The sequence below is a fragment of the Saimiri boliviensis genome, chromosome 6, assembly GCF_048565385.1.
Source record: "Saimiri boliviensis isolate mSaiBol1 chromosome 6, mSaiBol1.pri, whole genome shotgun sequence".
NCBI classification, from domain to species: Eukaryota; Metazoa; Chordata; class Mammalia; order Primates; family Cebidae; genus Saimiri; species Saimiri boliviensis.
This window is the reverse complement of record NC_133454.1, coordinates 116031635-116054720: the sequence shown is the minus strand read 5'-3', so window position 1 is coordinate 116054720 and position 23086 is coordinate 116031635. Positions and strand designations below refer to the sequence as shown.

At 37.8% G+C, this 23086-nt stretch overlaps 1 protein-coding gene across 1 annotated transcript; it reads left to right on the top strand.

The window, feature by feature from the left end:
- The first annotated feature begins 19981 nt into the window (after positions 1–19981).
- Positions 19982–20851, top strand: OR4C5 (olfactory receptor family 4 subfamily C member 5). Its single transcript, XM_010334410.2, has one exon. It carries the CDS (start codon positions 19982–19984, stop codon positions 20849–20851), a length of 870 nt encoding a protein of 289 aa, XP_010332712.2.
- The last annotated feature ends 2235 nt before the right edge of the window (positions 20852–23086 follow it).

The following is a 23086-nucleotide window of genomic DNA, read 5'->3' as shown; positions in this document are numbered from 1 at the left end:
TGATAGCAATTTATGTCTTAAAGTTCATTTTGTCTGATATTACTATTAAAGTATAAACATTCAGCTATCCTTTGCTTACTGTTTATGTGGTTTATATTTTTTTCACACTTTTGCTTTCAACTTATTTGGGCCTTTGAATCTAAAGGATGGCTCTTGTAGACAACATATATTTGGATTAGGTTTTTATATCTAGTTCTGATTAGCACCAACTTAAATAGAATAGTACGTAAGAATAGCGCTCCTATATAGCTCTATTTCCTCCCTTCTACTTTGTGTTGTTATTGCCATACAAATTATATCTTTACACATTTCACATCCATCAACACATATTTATAATTATTGCTTTATGCAGTTGTCTTTTAAATCACATGAGAGGAAAACAAGTAACAAGCTAAAATATGTAAATATTGTCTTCTATATTTTCCCGTGTAGTTATGTTTATAAGAACTTTTGCTTTCTTCATGTGAATTCAAATTATTGTCTGGTGGAATTTTATTTCAGCCTGAAGGACTCCTTTAGTACTTCTTAAACAGAAGACTGCTAACAATAAAGCCTCTCAGTTTTTGTTTGCCTATGAATATCTTAATTTCTCCTTCATTTTCAAAGGGTAATTTTATTGGACAGGCAATTCTTGGTTGACAATCTTTCCCTTTCTGTACTCTGAATATATTATCCCACTGCTGCCTGACCTTTATCATTTCTGACAAAAAATCAGCTGTTTAGCTAATGAGAATCTCTTAGATATGATGTTACTTTTCTTTTGCTGCTTTCAAGATTCTCCCACTATGTTTGGTTTTTGATATTTTCATTATGATCCCATAATCTCTTTGAATTTATCTTACTTAGAATTTGAGGAGGTTTTTGGATGCAAAATATCTGGAGAAATTCTAAGCCGACTTTTTTTTTTTCAAATATTCTTTCTGCCCCTTTCTTTCCTCTACCTCTGGAAACACCATTGTATACATGTTTGATGGTGCTTGATAGGTCTCTGGGGTTCTGTTCATTGTTTCTTCTTTTCTTTCTCTTTCTGCTCCTGAGATTGGATGATTTCTACTGGTCTACCCACAGTCACTGATTCTTTATTCTGCCTATTCAAATCTGCTACTGAGTTCGTCTAATGAATTGTCATTTCAATTATTGTACTTTTTACCTCTAGGATTTTCTTTTTTTATATATAATTTCTGTCTCTTTATTGAAATGATCTACCTGTTGAGACATCATTCTGATAATTTTCTTTAGTTCTTTACATATAATTTTCTTTATTGTCTTAAATATATTTGAAATAGCTAATTGAAAGTCTTTGTTTAGTAAGTCTGAAGTCTGGGCTTCCCCAGAGACAGTTTCTACTGACTGCGTTATTTCCCTATGTATGGGTCATACTTTGTTTTTTTCATGTTTCATATTTTTCTTGTTGAAAACTAGAATATATGTATATATACATTTCTACATAAAAGTATACGTGTGTGTGTGTGTGCGTGCGCACACACACACATACACTATGATCAAAAGTTTGTGTCCTTCCAAAAATTCATATGTTAAAACTTAACCTCCAATGTGAAGGTATTTGGAGGTTGGGGCTTTGAGAGATTATTGGATCACGAAAGCAGAGCTCTCACTAATAAGATAGGGACCCTTACCTGAGAGATCTCTCACCCCCAGAAAGATCCCTTGCTACTTCCTCCATGTTAAATTATTATAACAAGAAGATGATCATCTGGAATCAGAAAGTAGACTCTTACCAGACACCAAATCTGCTGGTGCCTTGATCTTGTGCTTTCCACCTCCCCAAGCTCATCTATGAAACCCCATGCATTTCACCACAGAACTGAAGGATCCACTCCAGAGTCCCTCTGACTCTGCAGAATAGAGAGCTTTTCTCTTTCCTCTCACCTATTAAACCTATGCTTTTAAACTCACTTCTTGTGTATCCATACCCTCGATTTCCTTGACGTAAGACAATGAACCTAAGGTATTTACCTGAGACAAACAACACTGCTTCACTTTGGGGCCCCATCTGGGATGCAGGTATAATCATCAGAAGAGTGAGTATAGGAGTGGACCCCAACTCTGCCCTTGCATTTTGAGGCTCTTGGCCTCCATTTTTAACTCAAATCAAAGCAAATACTGGGCCCCTGTCAGCCATTTAAAAATGGTTAGAGTGGCCACCAGCCTTCCAAGACCAGGGGACAAGATTGCTGGGGAGAACATGGAGAATCTTCCAGTGCCCTAGGGTTGCTGGGCATATTGCCTATGTTTTGAACCAGTTTCCCTTCATGAAGGACCCAGCTGTCGCATGGGGCTGAAAGAGGTCCTGGAGTGACTGAGAATTTCCGGCCAGGACTATGCCCTGGTGTTATCTGAAAGCTTATGGACCAACCCCAGCCTTTGACTGCCCGACCAGCCATCAGCAATAAGATCTGCAGCTTCTCTGTCTCAGATTTCCTCCTTTCCTGTCTGCAATTGCCATGTCTCCTATCATCTCTCTGTATGCAATGCTCCGGAAATTTTTACAGTCCAGAGAAATAGTCCTGTTAGGAAAGAACAGCAAACGCCATAGTAACTGGAAATACAGCTCAAGGGAATGTTGGTTTTGTGCTTTTCTAGGAAGAGAGGGTCTTCCCCTCCTCCCTCCCAGTGAGCATCTCTCTGCGCTAGGTCTTCAGAGCACACAGGAGCTCAAGGTCAACAGCGCCACCTAGTGGAATCGGAATCCTCTCCACGAGGCACTTTGTTGGCCCTTTGCAGAAACACTTCCCGATTCTCCTCCCTTTTTGGGCTCCTCTACTAGACACCAAGCTTTATGCCTTTTCTGTGAAAGGGAAAAACTCTTCCTTCAACAAGGATGAGGAAAATGTCCTCTGAAACCAAATTTTAGTCTCAGTAGTGTCCCATCAGCAGGAAAACCACCATTTGGTCCCTACATTCTTTTAAAGCACCTACTCTGCCTCCTATTAAAATGGTACTTACATAGTAAGGCGACTTAAGGGTAAACACTTTGGCATGAGTCATAATAGCAGGAACTAGAGTGCAATCTAATACACCCCCTCCATTAAAGGGGGCTTGCCCAAATACAACTATTACACAGTCTTTCTCGAGATCCGTCTGTCTGGAGCCACACAGGCCACGAAAGTCTAAGAAGTTAAAGGGAAATCATAAACAGAAGACTAGAGTCACATGGGTAACTGTGAGTAATCCCAATTGCTTAGTTCCTCCACCTCCATGGCTGCGGGTCACGCCTTCAACTACAGACAGTGGGTAAACCCCCGCTGTCTTCCCCTCCATCTTGGGTCACACCAAAAGGAAGGAGATTAAAGGGATGCCTTTTTTCTGGCTTCTCTGTCTAGACAGGTTAAAAAAACATCTTCAACCTGTACTCCTCTGAAGTGCATTGTGAAGCACTGGGATTCCTTTGGCCCTGAGACTTTGAAGAAAATCATTTTATTTTGCACAGGGCATGGCGTCCTTACGAGACCTTTGCAAGCATTGCACAATCCAGCTCTTTCAGCAGTCATACCAGGTAGGCCCAATGGGAATGATTCCCCCCAAACTAGAGAAACAACCCCCAGGAAATTCTCAAATGCAGCTTCCAGATGCCCCAGCTTTTCCTGTTCCCCCTATTCACATCACCAACTACTCCAGTTCCACCACACAAACCCTTAGATTTTCTATGGTATTTTTCCTCAGTCCTTTCATGGTTTAAAATGGCTCATATCTCTTCTTTTACAATGTTCCTCCAAAGTTGGAAAAGTTAATTTCCCCAAACGTTAAACTGCTTGGCTAAAAGTTGAGCTCAAGGGGAAGGATCCTGGAAACCTGACAGACTAGCAAAAGGGTAAAAGTTTTTTTGTTTGTTTTTTTTTTAACCAGTCGGATTTTGGCCTCTCTCTCCCTGTGCAAACCAGTAAAAGGAATAATAAGGATCACTATTTACATTTTCTGTAAAATTTTAATTAATGAAAAACTATTTGTAAGGTTGGTCTCAAGCTGTAGCCAATCTGCTGTGTTTTGTATGTCTTTCTGTGTGGTTTTGTCAAAAGAAAGCATATCTCAGCCTAGGATAGAGGTCTAGGACCCCAGAAGTCTGCTGTTGAACCCAGCCCCAACAAAATGGTCAGTAACAAACTTTGCTGCAGGCCTCTACCTTGTTTCATGCCCTTGAGAACATGACCTGTAACCATGTGGCAATACTATATTTTAGTCTCCACCATTTTACAGTGGTGGCCCAGATTCAATTCTGGCTTGGGAAATGAATACTTTACTTTTACCATTTGCTGATTCTCTTCCCTTCATGAAAATCTTCTATCTGCCTTTCATAAATCTTCCTCTCTCTAAACTGCCTTTAAATGTAGATTTTGCAACAGTGTGACTGCCCAATGAGTTCACCTTGCACGCTGCCTAGACAAAGCTGATTTATCAAAACAGGAATTGTAGTAGAGAATAAGTAATTCACACAGAGCCAGCTGTGTGGGACATGGGAATTATGCTGTTGCTCAGATGGGTCTCTCCAAGCATTTGGAGAGCAGAGTTTTTGGAGACAGCTTAGTAGTGGGGTAAGCCAATGAGCCAGGAATGCTGACTGGTAGAGTCAGAGATGAAATCATAGGGAGCCAAAGCTGTCTACTTATGCTAAGTCAGTTCCTGGGTGAGGCCACAAAATCAGGTAAGCCAGTTTATCAATCTGGGTGATGTCAGTTGATCCAACAAGGGCAGGATTTGCAAAATATCTTAAGCACTGATCTTGGAAGCAGTTTAGGAAGGGTCAAAATCTTGTAGCTTCCAGCTGCATGACTCCCGAGCCATGTTTTCTAATCTCGTGGCTAGTTTCTTGGTCTGGTCCCTAGGCAAAAGGGAGGTTTATTTTGAGAAGGGCTGTTACTGACTTTGTTTTAAACTATAAACTGTAAACCAAGCTCCTCCCAGAGTTGGTTCCACCTATGCCCAGGGATGGGCAAGGACAGCTTGGGGGCTGGAAGCAAGATGGAGTTGGTTGGGTTGGATCTCTGTTGCTGTCTCAGTCACAATTTTGCAAAAACAGCTTCAAAAGCTACTTACTGCTCCTTGGAAAACTCCTTGTATACTCACAGTGACATCATAACCTAACTAAGGGCTGTCGGTTTCACCTGTGAGGTAACTTTTGGTAAAGTTCAAAAGCTGAAAATCGTAACTGCTTGGTGTGGCTAAAGTTGAGTAACAAATGATTTAAAAGGATTTTCTTAAAGAGCACTCAGCTTAATTTAAAGTGGATATCTAAGTTACAGGTATATTTTAAAGGCCTTTATGTTTTTTTCTTCTCGGATCTTGTTTTTCTGAAAAATGTTTCTTCTCAGTCAACTCAATTCCTTTTCTCCATTTTGTTTTGTCACTCTTAATGCATGCATTACTCAATGCACACATGAGGCCCCAAGATAACTTCTGGTATCATGAAACTCATTGGGAAAACGGAAAAGGCACCACAAGTCCCATTTTGGGAGAAATCTGTTTTTCCTCATGGAACTCCAGGAATTAATGGTGGATAGATCCCTCTCAAAATCTGTTTTTGTCTTCGCTAAAAACTGCATGCTCTCCTAACCCTGTTCTTAAAGGTCCTCAACCAGAGACCAATAATCCAATTAGGGATAAATCTTAAAACAACTGAGTCTTTTTCTGTTTGCTGTGTAGTTATGTGTGTTGCATGCAGTGTCTATAAAATGAACTCTAATTGACTGACTTAAAGAAAAATGAGAACTTCAATGTTTTTTAAATGAAAGATAAAATCTGTAATGCCTTTTAGTTTGAGTGATTTTAATTTTTAAAAAATAAAAATAGTTTTAAGGATTATTAGTAAAATACAGGTGTCATTAAAATCCAAATAGGTGGTCTAAATCCTGTAAGTCAGCTACTAAGTTTGCTAACTGTTTCCATGTAAACTATCTGCTTTACAACTTGGTGAGGCCTGGGGATATACAAAATTAACCATGTCCCTAACTATGCTGGAAAAAATCAAACTTTATCTGTGCCTTCTACATAAAACAACTTGCCAGGTTTCACATTAAAGTTAAAAAATGCTAAATGTCACCATTATAATTTGCAATTGAAACTACTAAAAATAGATGCAAGCCGTGTAAAAACAGTAAAATATGTTTTTAGTAAAAGCTATAAGAAAGCATGGAAATGTACACATTTTGCCTAGGGATAAAGTATTGTCTTAAATTAGATATGATAAAGCTGAATGTTTAAGCAAGTAATTGAAAGATCATAAAAATTAATCTTGCAAAAAATCCCATGTGTAAATATGAACTAATTTCAAAAGGGAATTTTACATGGTCTTTTCATAAAATGAGCACTGAAATAAAAGCACAGCAAAGTTGTCTCAAGACATTAATCTGCCCTTCAGCAAAAGGGTTATAAAAGGTTTATAAAAATTTCACATAATGGTCAAATTGATTAAGATTAGAAAGAATTGTCTATGAGGTTTCATTTAAAAATTGAGTTCACATTAATAAATTAATGCAAGGGTAAAATTTGGCTTTGAACAGGATTTTCATGTAATAGTAAAGGTTAATAAAAGGTTCTGCCTTTTATTATCATTATGGAAAATTAATGATTTATGGTAATCTGTAATTCTATTTCATAATATCAAGTATTTTAAACCTCTCACATATATAATAGGCTTCCTAAAATCAAACCTCAGTTTCAAGGTTGTCTTTCCTGACCTTTACAGAGGGCCCTAGAGCATTCAAAAGAGAGGTAAACAGGCTTATTTAACAGATTTAGGTATGTGAGATTGCCAAAATAATGTTTAATCTTCTTCAGGTTATATTTTTGTGAATAATATTAATATATGCTCCATAATTGTGTGAAATTTATGAAATTCTATTGTCTGAGTATATGCTAAAAATTGTAATTAAGGTTGTTATGTTAAGTTATTGTAAACCAAATTGTAACTACCCTGGAAATTTTGTCATTCACAGACAATTGTTGCCTTGCTTTTTTCTTTTCATAAGATGGTTTATAATCAAGCTATAGGACTTTAACAGATGTCCTCAAATGCAGGGGTTTTTTTTATAGCTTTGAATATTGTAACACTGGAAGACAGAAACAATGTACAAGACTCATGAAGAGCTGATATGTTCATGAATATCAGACAGGAATTAACTGTATGAACTACACTAACAGAAGTTTGAAGTAATCTTTTATACAAACATCACATCCTATCAAAATTTGGCTTTACTGAAAATTAGGACTGGACATAGAAAAATTATGCTTCAAAACTTATCATACATTTGTAATTAAATTATAGTCTCATTGGTTGTTTATTTTAGGCTAACCTTGCTTATTCCTGTGAATTAAGTAGTAAACTCCTAGGCTCAGAAGAAACAAAAGGGGATGGGTAATGTAAAAATCTGGATCAATATGTTAGTTCTTGGCAATCATCCTGCAAATCCTGCCAGGTAATAAAAGTAAATAGGATACCCATAACCCAGAATTTTCTTTGGGAAAATAAAACCAAGGTGATTAACAAAAGCCAAGCCCCAAACACCTAAATCTTAACAAGCATAACCATAGCTACCAGTTATCAAGGGGTTACAGCAGCCTCAGGATTTTTTGAGCTGTTCTTACCCCACCTTGTTTTATTCTGATATATGTCCTCTAATAACCCAAATTGTTTATTCTCACCAAGAAGCTATTAAACTCCAAATGGTACTGCAGAGGGAACATCCATGAACATGCCATTCTTCTGAGGATCCTTAGGTCAACCCCAGGAGGAGCCCTAGCTGCTGTTCCCCACACAGCGCCCCTTCTTCAGCAGGAAGGAGGCAGAAAGAGTCATAATCCAGCACCCACTAACAGGTGTTAGGGTTACCACTTCTAATGGAGGGGAAATAATACAGGAGCTAGAAAGAAATTACTTAGGCAGATAGTGAGGATAAGAGAGTCCTTGGTAAGGCTTCCCTTTTAATAAAAAGCAGCCCCAAAATCATTTCTTTTCTAAGAAAGAGCAGCCTGAAAAATCAAGCTGCAGACATAGAAAAGCAAAGCAGCAGCTCGCATGGGTGAATGCTGGCAGCTGTGCCAATAGGAAAAGTCTACCTGGGAGCCAGGCATGTTCACCATGGAGAATCCATCTTCCCTTTCCTTTGTCAACCACATGTGCAGGAAAGAAGGCGGCAATGTGGCACCTACCAGGTAGAGAACCCATTCACATAATATACGATTAGGATGGGGCGGCCAGCTTCTTGACATGCTATGTAAATGGCACAGCTGGTCCAACCAATCTTTTGGGCCCTATATAAATCAGACACCACCTCCTCAAACTCATCTATAAAACCCCGTGCATTTCACTACAAAACCAGAAGACCCACTCAAGAGTCCCCCTCTCTCTGCAGGAGTGAGTTTTTCTCTTTTCTCTCACCTATTAAATCTCTACTATTAAACTCCCTTCTTGTGTGTTCACACCTTTAAGTTCCTTGGTGTGAGATGACAAACTTTAAGTATTTACACCAGTCAAACAATGCCACTTCAGAAAGAAGACCACAAAACAGAAAGATGAATTAGAAAGTGGTAATAGAGAACGGTGGATAGGAGGCAGGACTAGCATGCAGTTCCTGCTCAGACAGACAGAGCAGCATGTGGAGATGGACATCATAACCTTTTGCTCCAGGAATGTTCCAGGAAAGCTGAGAGAATCCATGGACCCTCTGAAGGAACTGGATCACTGCTGCAGACCCCCTGAGGTGCTGAAAAATTGTGAGTCTCTCTGCTTTCTCAATAGGGAGGCTGGTGGTATGGGGAAAGTTTTCAGCCCTGGTAACCAGCTGCCTGAAGATAGATTTGGTGCTGTTGTGGGGGCACAGTGAGAGTGAGACTGGCCTTTAGGACTGCAGGCTGTGTGGGAGCAGGGTGAGGTCTGTAACTGCCAGCTTTGCTCAACTTCCCTGGTGACCTGTATGACTCAGCAGAGGCAGCCATAATCTGTATGGAACATAACTCCATTGGCCTCAGAACCACACCCCCATCCCCGCAGCAGCCACAGCAAGCCTTACCCAAGGAGTCTGAGCTCAGTCACACCTAATCCTGCCCCCAACTGGTGGCCTTGCTTTACCCACCCTGAATGCCAAAGACAAGAACATAATCTCTTGGGAGCTCTATGGCCCTGCCCACCACCTGAGAAACCTAAATACTCAATCAGGTGACCCTAGGGCAAGTTCGTATCCTCTCTATCTTCTCTTTAGTACCACATCTCATGTGCTCTTGAAAGCACCACCTCCTGGCTGGAGGCCAACCAATATCAAACAAATGCACCAAACAAAAATACAACCAAGGACCTTCAGAATCCACTTCATTCCTCTCCTACCTCCACTGGAGCAAGGTGCTGGAATCCACAGCTGAAAGACTTGAAGACAGACCACATCAAAGGACTCTTGTAGATACTCGCCAGACCAGTCTGGAGCATGGCAGCTTCACTGGGTGACTAGACCCAAAAGAGCAAACACAATAACTGCAGTTCAGCTCTCAGTAAGGCCCATCCATAGGGGAGTGGGGAGAACACCACATCAAGGGAGCACCATGTGGGACAAAAAAAATCTGAACAGCATCCCTTGAGTCCTAGATCTTCCCTCTGACATAGTCTATCCCAATGAGAAGGAACCAGAGAAACAATTCTCGTAATATGACAAAAGCAAGTTTCTTTAACACCCCCAAAAGATCACACCAGCTCACCAACAATGGATCTAAACCCAGATGAAATATCTGAATTGCCAGAAAAAGAATTCAGAAGTTGAGTATTAAGCTACTCAAGGAGGCAACAGACAAATGTGAAGTCCAACTTAGAGAAATCCAAAGCATGATAAAGGGTATGAAAGAAAAATTCTTTAGTGAAATAGGCATCATAAATTTTAAAAATCACAACTTCTGGAAATCAAGGACACACTTAGGGAAATGCAAAATGCACTGGAAAGTCTCAGTAATAGAATCAAAGAAACATAAATAATGTCAGAGCTCAAAGACAAGGCTTTCAAATTAGCCCAATGTGTCAAAGACAATGGAAAAATATTTTTTTAAAAAAATGAACAAGACCTCTAAGAAGTTCAGGACTATGTTAAGCACCCAACTTAAGAATATTTGGTGTTCCTAAGGAAAAAGAGAAACCTGAAAGTTTGGAAAACATATTTAAGAGAATCATTGAGGAAAATTTCCCCAGCTTTCCTAGAGATCTAGCTATCCAAATACAAGAAGCTCAAAGAACACCTGGGAAATTCATTGCAAAAAGATCATCATCTAAGCACATAGTCAAAAGGTTATCTAAAGTCAAGACGAAGGAAAGAATCTTAAGAACTGTGAGTCAAAAGCAGCAGGTAACCTATAAAAAACAACCTATCAGAGTAACAGCAGATTTCTCAGCAGGAACTTTACAAGCTAGGCAGAATTGATGTCCTATCTTTAGCCTCCTTAAACAAAATAAGCCAAGAATTTTGTATCCAGTGAAACTAAGCTTCAGAAATGAAGGAAAGATAGTCTTTTCCAGACAAACAAATGCTGAGAAAATTTGCTACTACCAAGCCAGCACTATAAGAACTGTAAAAGAACCTGTAAATCTTGTCACAGAATCCTTGAAATAAATCAAAACAGAACGTGCTTAACACATAAATCTCATAGGATCTATATAACAGTAGAACAATTTTAAAAAAAAGTATTCAGGCAAAAAAAAAAACAGCATGATGAATAGACTAGTACTCCATATCTCCATGCTAACATTTTTTTTTTTTTTTTTTTGAGACGGAGTTTCGCTCTTGTTACCCAGGCTGGAGTGCAATGGCGCGATCTCGGCTCACCGCAACCTCCACCTCCTGGGTTCAGGCAATTCTCCTGCCTCAGCCTCCTGAGTAGCTGGGATTATAGGCACGCACCACCATGCCCAGCTAATTTTTTGTATTTTTAGTAGAGACGGGGTTTCACCATGTTAACCAGGTTGGTCTCGATCTCTCGACCTCGTGATCCACCCGCCTCGGCCTCCCAAAGTGCTGGGATTACAGGCTTGAGCCACCGCGCCCGGCCTCCATGCTAACATTTAATGTAAATGGTCTAAGTGTTTCACTTAAAAGACACAAAATGGACGAATGGATAAAAAGTTACAAAACACATTTCTGCTGTCTACAAGAGACTCACCTAACACATAAGAACTCACATAAACTTGAGGTAAACGGGGGTTATATATATATATATACACACACACATATATCTATATATATGTATATAGATAGATATTCCATGCAAATGGACACCAAAAGTGAACAGGAGTAGCTATTCTTATATCAGACAAAACAGACTTTAAAGCAGCAACAGTTTAAAAAGAGAAAGTGGAACATTATATAATGATCAAAGGAATAGTCCAACAGGGAAACATCTCTATTCTAAATATATATGTACCTAACACTGGAGCTCCCAAATTTATAAAACAATTACTACTAGACCTAAGAAATAAAATAGATGGCAACACAATATTGGGAAAGTTCAATACTTCGCTCACAGCATTAGACAGGTCATCAAGACAGAAAGTCAACAAAGAGACAACAGACTTAAACTACACCCTACAACAAATGGACTTAACAGATATTTATAGACCATTCTACTCAACAACTGCAGAATGTATATTCTATTCATCAGCACATTCTCCAAGATAGACCATACGATAGGCCACAAAACGAGTCTCAGTAAATTTAAGAAAACTGAAATTATATCAAGTACTCTCTCAGACCACAGTGGAAAAAATTGGAAATCAACTCCAAAGAATCCTCAAGACCAGGCAAGTACATATAAACTAAATAACTTGCTCCTGAATAATCACAGTGACAACAAGGAAATCAAGATGGATATTTAAAAATTCAGTTTAAAGAATGTATTGTATACTTTAAAATTATAAAGAGAATAGACTTTAAGTGTTCTCACCACAAAAAAATTATCAGTACGAATTTGTTAATTAGCTCAATTTAGCAATTCCACAATGTATATATATTTCAAAACATTATGTTGTACAGGATAAATGCATAAAATTTTTACTTGTTAATTTAATAAATTAATTACATTTTAAAGAACAAAAATATAAAACAAAAAAAAATTTCAATGTCAATAGAATCTTTAGTAATCTTCCCTTTCTGATTTCTGATATGGATAATTTGTGTTTTCTCTGTTTTTCTTGGTTAGTCTTAGCCAGGGATTAACAATTCTATTAATTATACAGTTAATCTTTGCTGTTATGATTTAATATTGCATCTTTACATTTGTTTACATTTATCTCCACTTAGAATGACAACACATGTAGTCTGTCTTTCTGTGTGTTTATAAAGTTTAACTTTTTAATAGATTTGTATATATTTTACAGTAATAAATGATAAAATAGACTAGCATCTACCTATAATTTTATGCATTAATGACATGCCTTTTTTAATTTTTTATGTCACTAGGCTACATGGTTCATCTGCAAGTTTTTTTAAATTGTCACTAATTCCCAGGCCATCTGTAAAGTATGCTGCTTGTTAGACTGATCACAGGCAGGGGCTCGTTCAATCTTGAGGTTAGCTAACTCTTCAGTGGCATCAAACAGTGAGTTCAGAGGCAGAGCAGCCATGTGTTTATGAGGCAATGTGTTGTCCCACCTTTCACAAGTTTCTGAATTTGTATTTCTCTTTTATAAGGGAATTCTCCTGTTCATTTTCCTACCTGCTGACTTTCTGATATAGCTCAAGACATATGGGTATTTCCCACCTCAAAATAACATGTGTTCTAGCAGCCATAAAAAAGAATTAAATCCTCAAAAAAAAAATCAATAAAATCATGTCTTTTGTAGCAACATGGATGGAGCTGGAGGCCACTACCTTAAGCAAATTCATGCAGGAACAAATACCACATGTTCTCACTTATAAATGGAAGCCAAACATTGTGTACACATGGACACAAAGAAGGGAACAATAACTGGGCACAGTGGCTCACGCCTGTAATCCCAACACTCTGGGAGTCTGAGGAGGTGCGGATCACTTGAGGTCAGGAGTTCGAGACAGTCTGACCAACATAACATGGTGAACCATCTCTACTAAAAATACAAAACTTAGCCAGGCAATTTGGTGGGCACCTGTAAACCCAAAGCTGAGGTAGGAGAATCACCTGAACCCAGGAGGCAGAGGTGGCAATGAGCCGAGATCAAGCCACAGCACTCCAGGCTGGGAGAAAGAATGAGACTCTACTTCAAAACACAAAAAGCAGAGGGGGAGCGGGGAAACTGTAGACATTGGTACCTACTTGATGGTACAGTTGGGAGGAAGGTAAGAACTGAAAGCTACCTATCAGGTATGATGCTGATTACGTGGGTGACCAAATCATCTGAACACGAAATCCCCAAAACACACAATTTATCCATGTAAAAAATCTTCACATGTACTTCTTGAACCTAAAATAAAAGTCAGAAAGGAAAAAAAGTAAAAGATAATAACAACGTTATCTCCTTCAGTAAAAGTAGTTTCAACTGAAGTCCAATAATAAATGAGCAATCACTTTTCAAATAAGTGTGTGCCTTTTAGCTGTTTCAGGAAACTCTCCAGTCCAAAATGGCAATAGTTACCACTGTTAATTCCAAATCTTTTGCAGAAGGCATTGTTCAGAAGAGACATTTTTCCTCATGGCTCCCTTTTTAGGATTGGAGAAGCATCGCACAGAAGCTCTCCAGCAGTTTTTCTTTGTCTCATGTGCTGTAATTCTGTCACATGCCTACATAAAGTACTGGAAAGTGAAGAGCATTATTATAATTGGAGATTCACACCTATGGACTGGACAGATCCATTTTGCCCCAAACACATGACCACCTCACACCAGAACCACATGGATTTCTATTAAAGAGGAAGAAGAGAGAACATAGCCTCTTTGTGGGTAAATCACTGCCTACCCATCCAACAGGCCTTCATTGATAACTCCCTGCCCTCTTGTATCTTTAACTTCTCTTTCTCTCTCCCTCTTTCTCCCTAGCTTCTTCCTACTAGCATTTAAACATAAAATTTTCCCCCTCTTAAAAAAAAAATGCTATCCTCAACCCCACTTCCCTTTTTAGTGACTAATGTGATTCTATGCAACCCCATGTAGTAATATTATCCCTGTTTTGCACAAGAGGAAACTGAGGTACAGAGAACTTCAGCAACTTGCCCAAAATCACACAGTTTGGCCAGTAGTTAATAAAGATAACCAACATTATATCAGTGGTGGAAAATGCGAACATCTCTCAATTTAGTTTAGAAAATACTTTCCAAATATTTTCCATTCTTAATGTACTAAATGGATTTCACATGCTATCTTTTGGAATTCTCCCCAGTAACCTTTATTTAAGGCTGCTTTATAGGCTTGGCATATTAAAGGATTTTAAGTGACAAGCATAGAGCCATATGATAAATAGAATTTGAAATTATACCAAGGTTATGTCTACAGTGTATTATTTCTCCAAGACCCTACCAGATCCCATTTATGTAGAGGAGGTCCCTGGTCCTAAGTCTGAATTCTGCTCAGTCTTCCCTTCCACTCTACAGGCATTGGGAAATTTCCAGAATCAAGTCTTCCAAGATAATGCTGAAGCAGTTCCTCAGGATGAGATCCAAAGGTAGGAAAGGAAGATGAAAGGCATTTTCTTTTCTCTATGACTCTTTTATAAACTACTGATGCCCGTGTTATCTGACGGCGGAATCTGTTCTGCCTGCCATTGGTGGTCAAATCAAAGTTTGCAAAGCAACGCAAAGCTGGTATGTGTCAGCACCTCCTCTCCCACCACCACCCAATGGATGAGACACATTATGGAATCAGTATCTCATCACACATAATGGCATAATAGTTAGAGCTCAAGCTTAGAATTAAATCAATCTGGATTTACATTTGAACTGCCAGTTATTTGCTTTTTGACCAAATGATACCCAGAGTGAGCATCAATTTCCTTACACATAAAATGGAATGAATACTTTCCTCATGGGAACTAAGTGTGAATTAGATGAGATTCCACACTTACCGGAGTGATCGTGCTGATTATTTGTTAATTTTCAGCATATCCTCATTTCCTTTATCTCCTGCAACCATTTCAGGGAATCATCCCTTCATTGTCAGATTTTTTAGTGGAGAGAAGATCAAACACTCATAGGAATATTTCATAATTATGACTTATGAATCAGTATTCAATATCTCAAAATGTGGCTTTTATCTCCTAATTTCTAGAACTCAACCATAAGAACAAAGAAAACAAGCTACATATATGAGTTGAGATAATACTTGCCAGAAACCTGAGTCACACCATGAGTTCTGATTTCCTGTACAGAAAATGTTAACAGGTAACAGTAAGCCTTTATGCTTTCCCAAGCACCATTCTAACTAAGTACATGCATTATCTCATGTAACCACCACAAAAGTCCTAGGAGCCAAGAACTATTATCAGCCTGCTTTTTGCAGATGTGGAAACTCAAGGCTGAGGAAACAAGGTTACCTAATTAGTAAGTAGAAGAGTCAGTAGAGGCTGGGCACAATGGCTCAAGCCTGTAATCTTAGCACTTTGGGAGGCTGAGGCAGGTGGATCACCTGAAGTCAGGAGTTCGAGACCAGCCTGGCCAACATGATGAAACCCCATCTCTACTAAAAATTCAAAAATTAGCCAGACGTGGTGGCAGGTGCCATAATCCCAGCTACTCGGGAGGCTGAGGCAAGAGAATCACTTAAACCCAGGAGGCGGATATTGCAGTGAGCTGAGATTGCACCATTTCACTCTAGCCTGAGCAAAAGAGCGAAACTCTGTCTCAAAAAAAAAAAAAAAAGAGTCAGTAGAACTTTTACTCTTAAGCATGATTCAGATTTATAATATTAAAGAGCATCTTTGGCCGGGCGCGGTGGCTCAAGCCTGTAATCCTAGCACTTTGGGAAGCCGAGGCGGGTGGATCACGAGGTCGAGAGATCGAGACCATTCTGGTCAACACGGTGAAACCCCGTCTCTACTAAAGATACAAAAAAATTAGCTGGGCATGGTGGCACGTGCCTGTAATCCCAGCTACTCAGGAGGCTGAGGCAGGAGAATTGCTTGAACCCAGGAGGCGGAGGTTGCGGTGAGCCGAGATCGCGCCATTGCACTCCAGCCTGGGTAACAAGAGCAAAACTCCATCTCAAAAAAAAAAAAAAAAAAAAAGAGCATCTTTGGAGTATTAATTAAAGAATAGCAGTTTTTCACTGATGTAGATTAGACATTTTCACGTTATATTGCTCAACTCTCCCTGTAACTCTATGGGGCAGGTATTATTAGGGTTGTTTTATAGGCTCTGACTGGCCCATGCATTCATACCTCCATGACTAGAACATTCTGGGTCTGGGGCCTCAGGACCTAAGATCACTTCCTAATCACAGTCATAAGAGAGGCTGTTAGCCTAGCTGGCTCTCCCCAACCCTTTGGTCACAGATGTCATCACCACAAGAGAGAGAGCAGGATAAATTGGTTTGGCTACTACCTTGGCAGATGCTAATTCCAGTCATCTGGGAGATGTCAAGCATTCCCAACTCCTCACACTTGAATAATATCCATGAAATATTTTCCCAAATCCACATATGAAAACGTTGATAAGGACAGACTAAGGATTTCTGCCCCAGGAAGACCACATAAGCATAACCAGCCACAAATCACAGATGTTTCATTCTGAATTTCCAAATTTGGATCCAGACTTCCAGGACCAAAGAAGCTGTCTCCAGCCGGAGCACAGGCTTACCAAAAGAGAGAGAGAGAGAGAGAGAGAGAGAGAGAGAGAGAGACAGAGAGAGACTTGCTGCTTCAAGATAGCTTTCATTAGTTGCTGATTTCATGATGCTTTCGATCCCAAATTTTTCTATTTTAACTTAGTTTTCTATATTCAGGGCTTTAAAATGGTTTAGACTTCAGATCAAGTGATTTTTATAATACTCTTCATCTGGTCATCAAGAAAGCCTGGCAAATGCATTATAACGCGACTTGGAGAAAGATGACCTTCAATGGCTAGGTATTTTTCCATCAATGTCTGTTGAAGACTAATGGAAACCTAAGCCAGCCTTTGGAAGCTGACGAAAGAAATTTAGATTCATTTCTGAGCTCAGATGCTTGTGTCTCACACTCACAGGATGGTGTGACTCAACAGAGAAAAACAAATTCAACCCATGAACTCAGCTGTTATTTAGGAAGTCTCTTACCATCATTTTAGGTCACCAGTTGAGGAAAACATCTATAATACTTAGGTTAAAAATGGATGAAATCTGCAAAGCAGCAGTTAGTGATGAGCCAGTGAATGCTAACTCCATGCAAACTGCTCTCTGCAAATAAGATGCCTTGCTACTGAACGACCCTGTTACTTCTTCACCTTATTAGTAATTTTTTCTGAAGATAATAAATACTAGGGTCTTCAATTTACAGGTGAGTTATATTTAAATGTGTTTTACTGTTACAGATTTGTATACATAATGACCAAAATACTCAGTCCACTAAGAAACACATTTACCCAGGGTATTACAAAGTCTGACTTGATAATAAAATAAAACTTTTATTAAATTATTTTACTGACTGCAAAGGTAATATATTCCCTCTATAGAAAACTGAGATCAGAAACTTTTTAAAAGAACATTAAAATTTCCCTTAATCCCATTATTCTTATAAACATTATTATCCTTTATTTACTTTTTTCAGATATATTTTTAGTGGATATATGGCATTTTAAACAGTTTGGGTCATAACATATAAACTATTTTATATTTTGTATTTCCCCACTCAATATTATATTGAAAGACTTTCCACATCAATTCTTTCACAAATAACTTTAATGTCCACTGACATATAATAACTATAATTCATTTAACTGTTCCTCTTTATGTATGTTTGGATTTTTTACCTTTTTATTAATATAAAAAATATTGTGAAACACAACTTGTATATATAATTTTTTCTATTTTTTTTAATCTGGAGTAGATTTCTAAACATAAAGAATACTGTACCAAGGGTCATAACTAGTTATACAACCCTTATTATAAGGGGTCAAACTTCTTTCTAGAATGTTTCATGTCAACACACATTCACCACTACTGAATAACACAACTGTCATAAATCTTTGCCAATTTGTCAGTATTTCACTGTTTTTAAATTGCAATTCTTTGGTAACTTATGAAATAGAGGACTTCTTAGATGTTTAATGTTTTTTCCGAGAATTGTCTTTTTATTAGTTTTACCCTTATTTTATCTTAATGATGTGAGTGAATATTTTAATTTGTTAAAAACTGCTTCTATAGTAACAACTGTCATACTTGCAATTGTTTTTCCAGGGTGTTCCATATCTCCGTGTAGCTGAGTGCATCAGTTTTGTTTTGTATCTTATACCATTATGTTTTTATTTTAAAATATTCTTTATCCACTATGGATGAAATATATGTTGATTTCATTATTTTTTGGTTTTGTAAAGATCTATATTTTATCTGAAGTCTTTAAATACATGCTATTCTTTTTTCTCTTTTTCTTTTTTTTAATGATGGCATTAAGAAGAGACTTACTTTGTTTTGAAAAACACCTATCCAATTATTTAGAAATCTTTTATGAACTATACATAATACCTTTTAAATATTCTTCACAAATAATCTTCTTTAGTGGCATTGCTATATTTGTTTCTTGTTGACCTCATTTGTTTTCTTCAGTTTTATTTATATTTTTAAATATCAAAAAGCTTTTGAATTTAGTTATCAAGTCTAATTTTTTCACTGCCTAATGTGCTTCTGTATTATCTTTTTTTCTGAAATAATTGCTTGTTTATCTTGAATTGAGTACTTAGTTCATTTCTCTCTTAATATTACCACAATAAAATAATTTAAAGATAAAAATAATGATATGCAAGGTTTTGTTCATTTGTGTTCTTTGATCAAGATATGAAGTACGTGGTAAGGTATAGGTTTACCTTTAGGATACAAAGCTTGATATATTTAATTATGATATTCTTTAATTCCTCCATACCATTTGTTATTTTTCCCATTTTATATATGAAAACGTTTAAGCACAGTGAGACTAAGATCTGTACACAATATCATGTGGCTAATAATGAAAATAGAATGTAAAAATACGGCATCTGATTCTAAAAAACACTCTGTCCAATAAATTATGGTGCTTTTGTTTCCTTACCTTAAAATTATCTTTTCTAAACAGGTCCATGTAATTTTTCATAGTCAGTCTTAAGTTGGGTTTTGATTTGCAAAATGCCCTAAAATCTAACATGGCAGTTCTGCAAGTTAATTCTAAAGTTTCCGATACATTCGGGGAATGTTGCCTCGCATCATACTGTTTTATCCTCTTCCAGACGTGTTTGATTGTATTCTTAGACAATCCTGTTTGGATGTGGCATAAACTCACAAATCTAACTGCCAGGGCTTATCTTACTACAGCCTCAAACATTCACTCAGTTCAGTTGATCTGAAATGTGGTGGCATCATTTCTAATTTCAATTTGAACCCATCTGATGTTTTATAGTTACCCTGAAACAAGTTAAAAATAACAAGAATAACAAACTCTGCACTGTAGTCTCAGGAATATGATTGGCTAGAAAAAAGAAACTAGGAAATCAATTCACAAATTCAAACCTTTGCTCCTCCTCTTTTTAACTCTAGTTTATCTATGGGGAAAAAAATACTATAATGTGATTGGGAGAATATCCATCCATGTACAATTATAGGAAAAATACCTGACATGTCAACATCGTAAAATCATGTTTGTGTGTATAAATGAATATGTGTATGTGTGTGTCTCTGTGTCTGTGTATGAGACAGAAGAGGAATGTGTGTTCATTATGTCACGAATAATATGGCGCAACTTAAAGTCTGGGATTACATCAGTGCTACAGAAAATAATCCTGACTAAAATTATGTTATTATTCAAAATGTATGTGCCAAATTGCACTTCTTGTGCTATTTACAGATAAATCAGTTATCCAAATGCCAAACTGGATGTATGAAGCAAGTGAACAACGTAACAGAATTCATCTTGCTTGGCCTGACACAGAATGCAGAGGCACAGAAACTCTTGTTCGCTGTGTTTACACTCATCTACTTTCTCACCATGGTAGGCAACCTACTCACTGTGGTGACAATCACCACCAGCCCAACCCTGGACTCTCCTAGGTATTTTTTTCTGTCTTTCTTGTCCTTCATAGATAGCTGCTGCTCTTCTGCCATAGCCCCCAAAATGCTATTTGACTTATTCACTGAAAAGAAAACTATCTCCTTCAGTGGGTACATGACTCAGCTCTTTGCAGGACATTTCTTTGGGGGAGTTGAGATCTTTCTGCTCGTGGTGATCACAATGAACAGGCAGGTGTGTGACCTCCTGGTGGCCATGGCATGGGTCGGGGGATTTCTTCACACTCTGATTCAAATGCTTTTGATAGTCTGGCTGCCCTTCTGTGGCCCCAATGTCATTGACCATTTCATCTGTGACCTTTTCCCTCTGCTAAAACTCTCCTGCACTGATGCTCACATCTTCGAACTCTTCGTTGTCACCAACAGTGGGCTGATGTGTATGCTCATTTTTTCTTTTCTTATTAGCTCGTATGTCCTAATCCTCTGCTCACTAAAGACTCACAGCATGGAAGGACCGCGGAAGGCTCTCTCTACCTGCACCTCCCATATCACTGTGGTCGTCCTATTCTTTGTTCCCTGTCTGTTCGTGTACCTTCGTCCCATGATCACCTTCCCTATTGATAAAGCTGTGTCTGTGTTTTATACTGTGGTAACTCCCATGTTAAACCCTTTAATCTACACCCTCAGAAACGCAGAGGTGAAAAACCATGAAGAAGCTGTGGAGCCAAATAATATGGGATAATAATTTGTGTAATTAGAGAAGATAAAAAGAAAACCTACTCATATTTTAACCACAGGTATGACTAATGAAAAGGGTAAAGGTCTTGAGGTCAGAATATGTGTGTTTAAGTATAGTTTGTTCCCCTTATTTTCTGGAATCTTTAATGATGCTTTTTCGTAAAAGATCAATATTTGATTAAATGATGACTAAAGTTTCTACCAATTAGAAACTTCTTCACACTTACAAATTATTAATCCAGGGGGACATTGCTAGTCAACATAAAAATGCTACAGTATATGGAAAATCCATGAGTTTATGTGTTTAATAGAACAATTAACTGCAAAGCTTCAGTATAGAGTATATAACTAACAGGCTAAATAATTAAAATAAACAAAAAGGCCTAATGGCTAGATATTTTGTTGAAAATGCATAGTTTTAATCCCAACTAATAAAATCAAAGTAGAACTATTATTGTGAGAGAGAGAGATGGATTAGAAATGATTAGGATTTGAGGAATGAGAGTTATTAAGGAAGAACTCATCCAAAATTAATGCTGTCATGTTGCACAACTTCAGGGGTTACCATTTACATTATAATCTAGCTCTCTCCAAAATAAATTATTTAATAGTATTATAAATTATGTAATATCCCACTCAATATTATATTGAAACTCTTAAATAATATATTATTTAATATATAATATAATATTTAATATTATCATATTATATGATAATCTTATATTAATTATATTATACATTATATAATAATATAATATTATTAAATAATTTATTACTAAATTATTTTCTCTGTTTAAAGCCAAAGAGGAATAGAAAATTCGTCCAGGTTCAATCCTAGAACAATCTTGGACATTATTTCTCAGGTAGAAGATATTTCCTGAAGCACTATTTTTCTGTCAAAAATATCCTATACACCACTTCACCTCAAAAATGGCTTTTATTGGATGTATTTGTGCCTTACCAAAAGGAATAAAGTAGCTGACACAAAAGAAAATTGGTGGCCGGGTGTGGTGGCTCACACCTGTAATCCCAACACTTTGGGAGGCAGAGACAGGCAGATTACTTGAGGCCAGGAGTTTGAGATGAGCCTGGCCAAAATGGTGAAACCCCATCTCCACTAAAAATACCAACTTAGCCAGGCATGGTGTCCTTGCCTGTGATCCCAACTACTTGGGAGGCTGAGGCACAAGAATCACTTGAACCTGGGGGGCAGAGGATGAAGTAAACCAAGATCATGACACTGTACTACAGGCTGGGTGACACTGCAAGACTCCATCTCAAAAAGAAGGGGGGAAAAAAGGGAACTGGTGATCTGTGAGTAATTAAGGCAGAAATTCTGCACATTCAAATTTGAATAAAGAACGCTGCCCAACTGCAGACCACTGGGATGCGAAGTAATTTGAGATGCAGATATAGTGCAATCCTAAGAAAAATCATCCATATTTTTTAAAAGATCTAGACCAGGGCCGGGCCAGATGTCCTGCAAATCTCAACAACTTCATCTCTACCTTCATAAGAACTGAATTAACCCACAGGACTCCACAACCATGCTTAAATCTTCAGTATGTATTACACGTAAATTAATATTCAACAATTTAGTAAATAATTTATTCCAAATAGGAGATCAGTTTTTCTCAACTGTAGCTAACCCATTTTCTGGAAATATCTAGGTGCTACCATCATGATTTCCAGCCACTTCTTTTTAAGGAGGGCCATGTTCGCAAAAGTGATATAAATCACATTCAGGCATAACCATTTAGGAGCCAGTGAGCCACTCCCCAGCTTTATTCATTGGGGAGTGGCTACAGCAAACCTGGGAGACACAATCTGACATGAAACAGCCACACAGAACAACAGCCTGGATTACTAAGTAACTACCAGGAGAACAGCTGCCCTAGAGAATCACCCAACCCTCAGCTCAACGGATTTGGCTTAAACGAGAAATAAAATTGTATGTGTTAAACCACTGAGAGTTCAGAATTCATTTGTTACCACAGCAAAACGCAGCTTGTGCTGACTAATGACACAACTAACTTTATCTTTTAAGGGACTTAAACACACTTGTAACAGTTAACATAACTTTTGCAACCATCTTGATTCTCAAATAGCATAATGGGTGAATAGCAATCCTTACAAAATCAAGTCCAAATAGAGCCATTTTCAGCTTTGGTGTAACACACTATGGTAACTGATACATTTAAACCATAAATTTATAACCATCTTCCTTTTCCCTCTACCT

What these genes read in the sequence shown, in the direction of transcription:
- OR4C5 (XM_010334410.2), top strand. Translation starts at nt 19,982, where the DNA reads ATGAAGCAAGTGAACAACGTAACAGAATTCATCTTGCTTGGCCTGACA.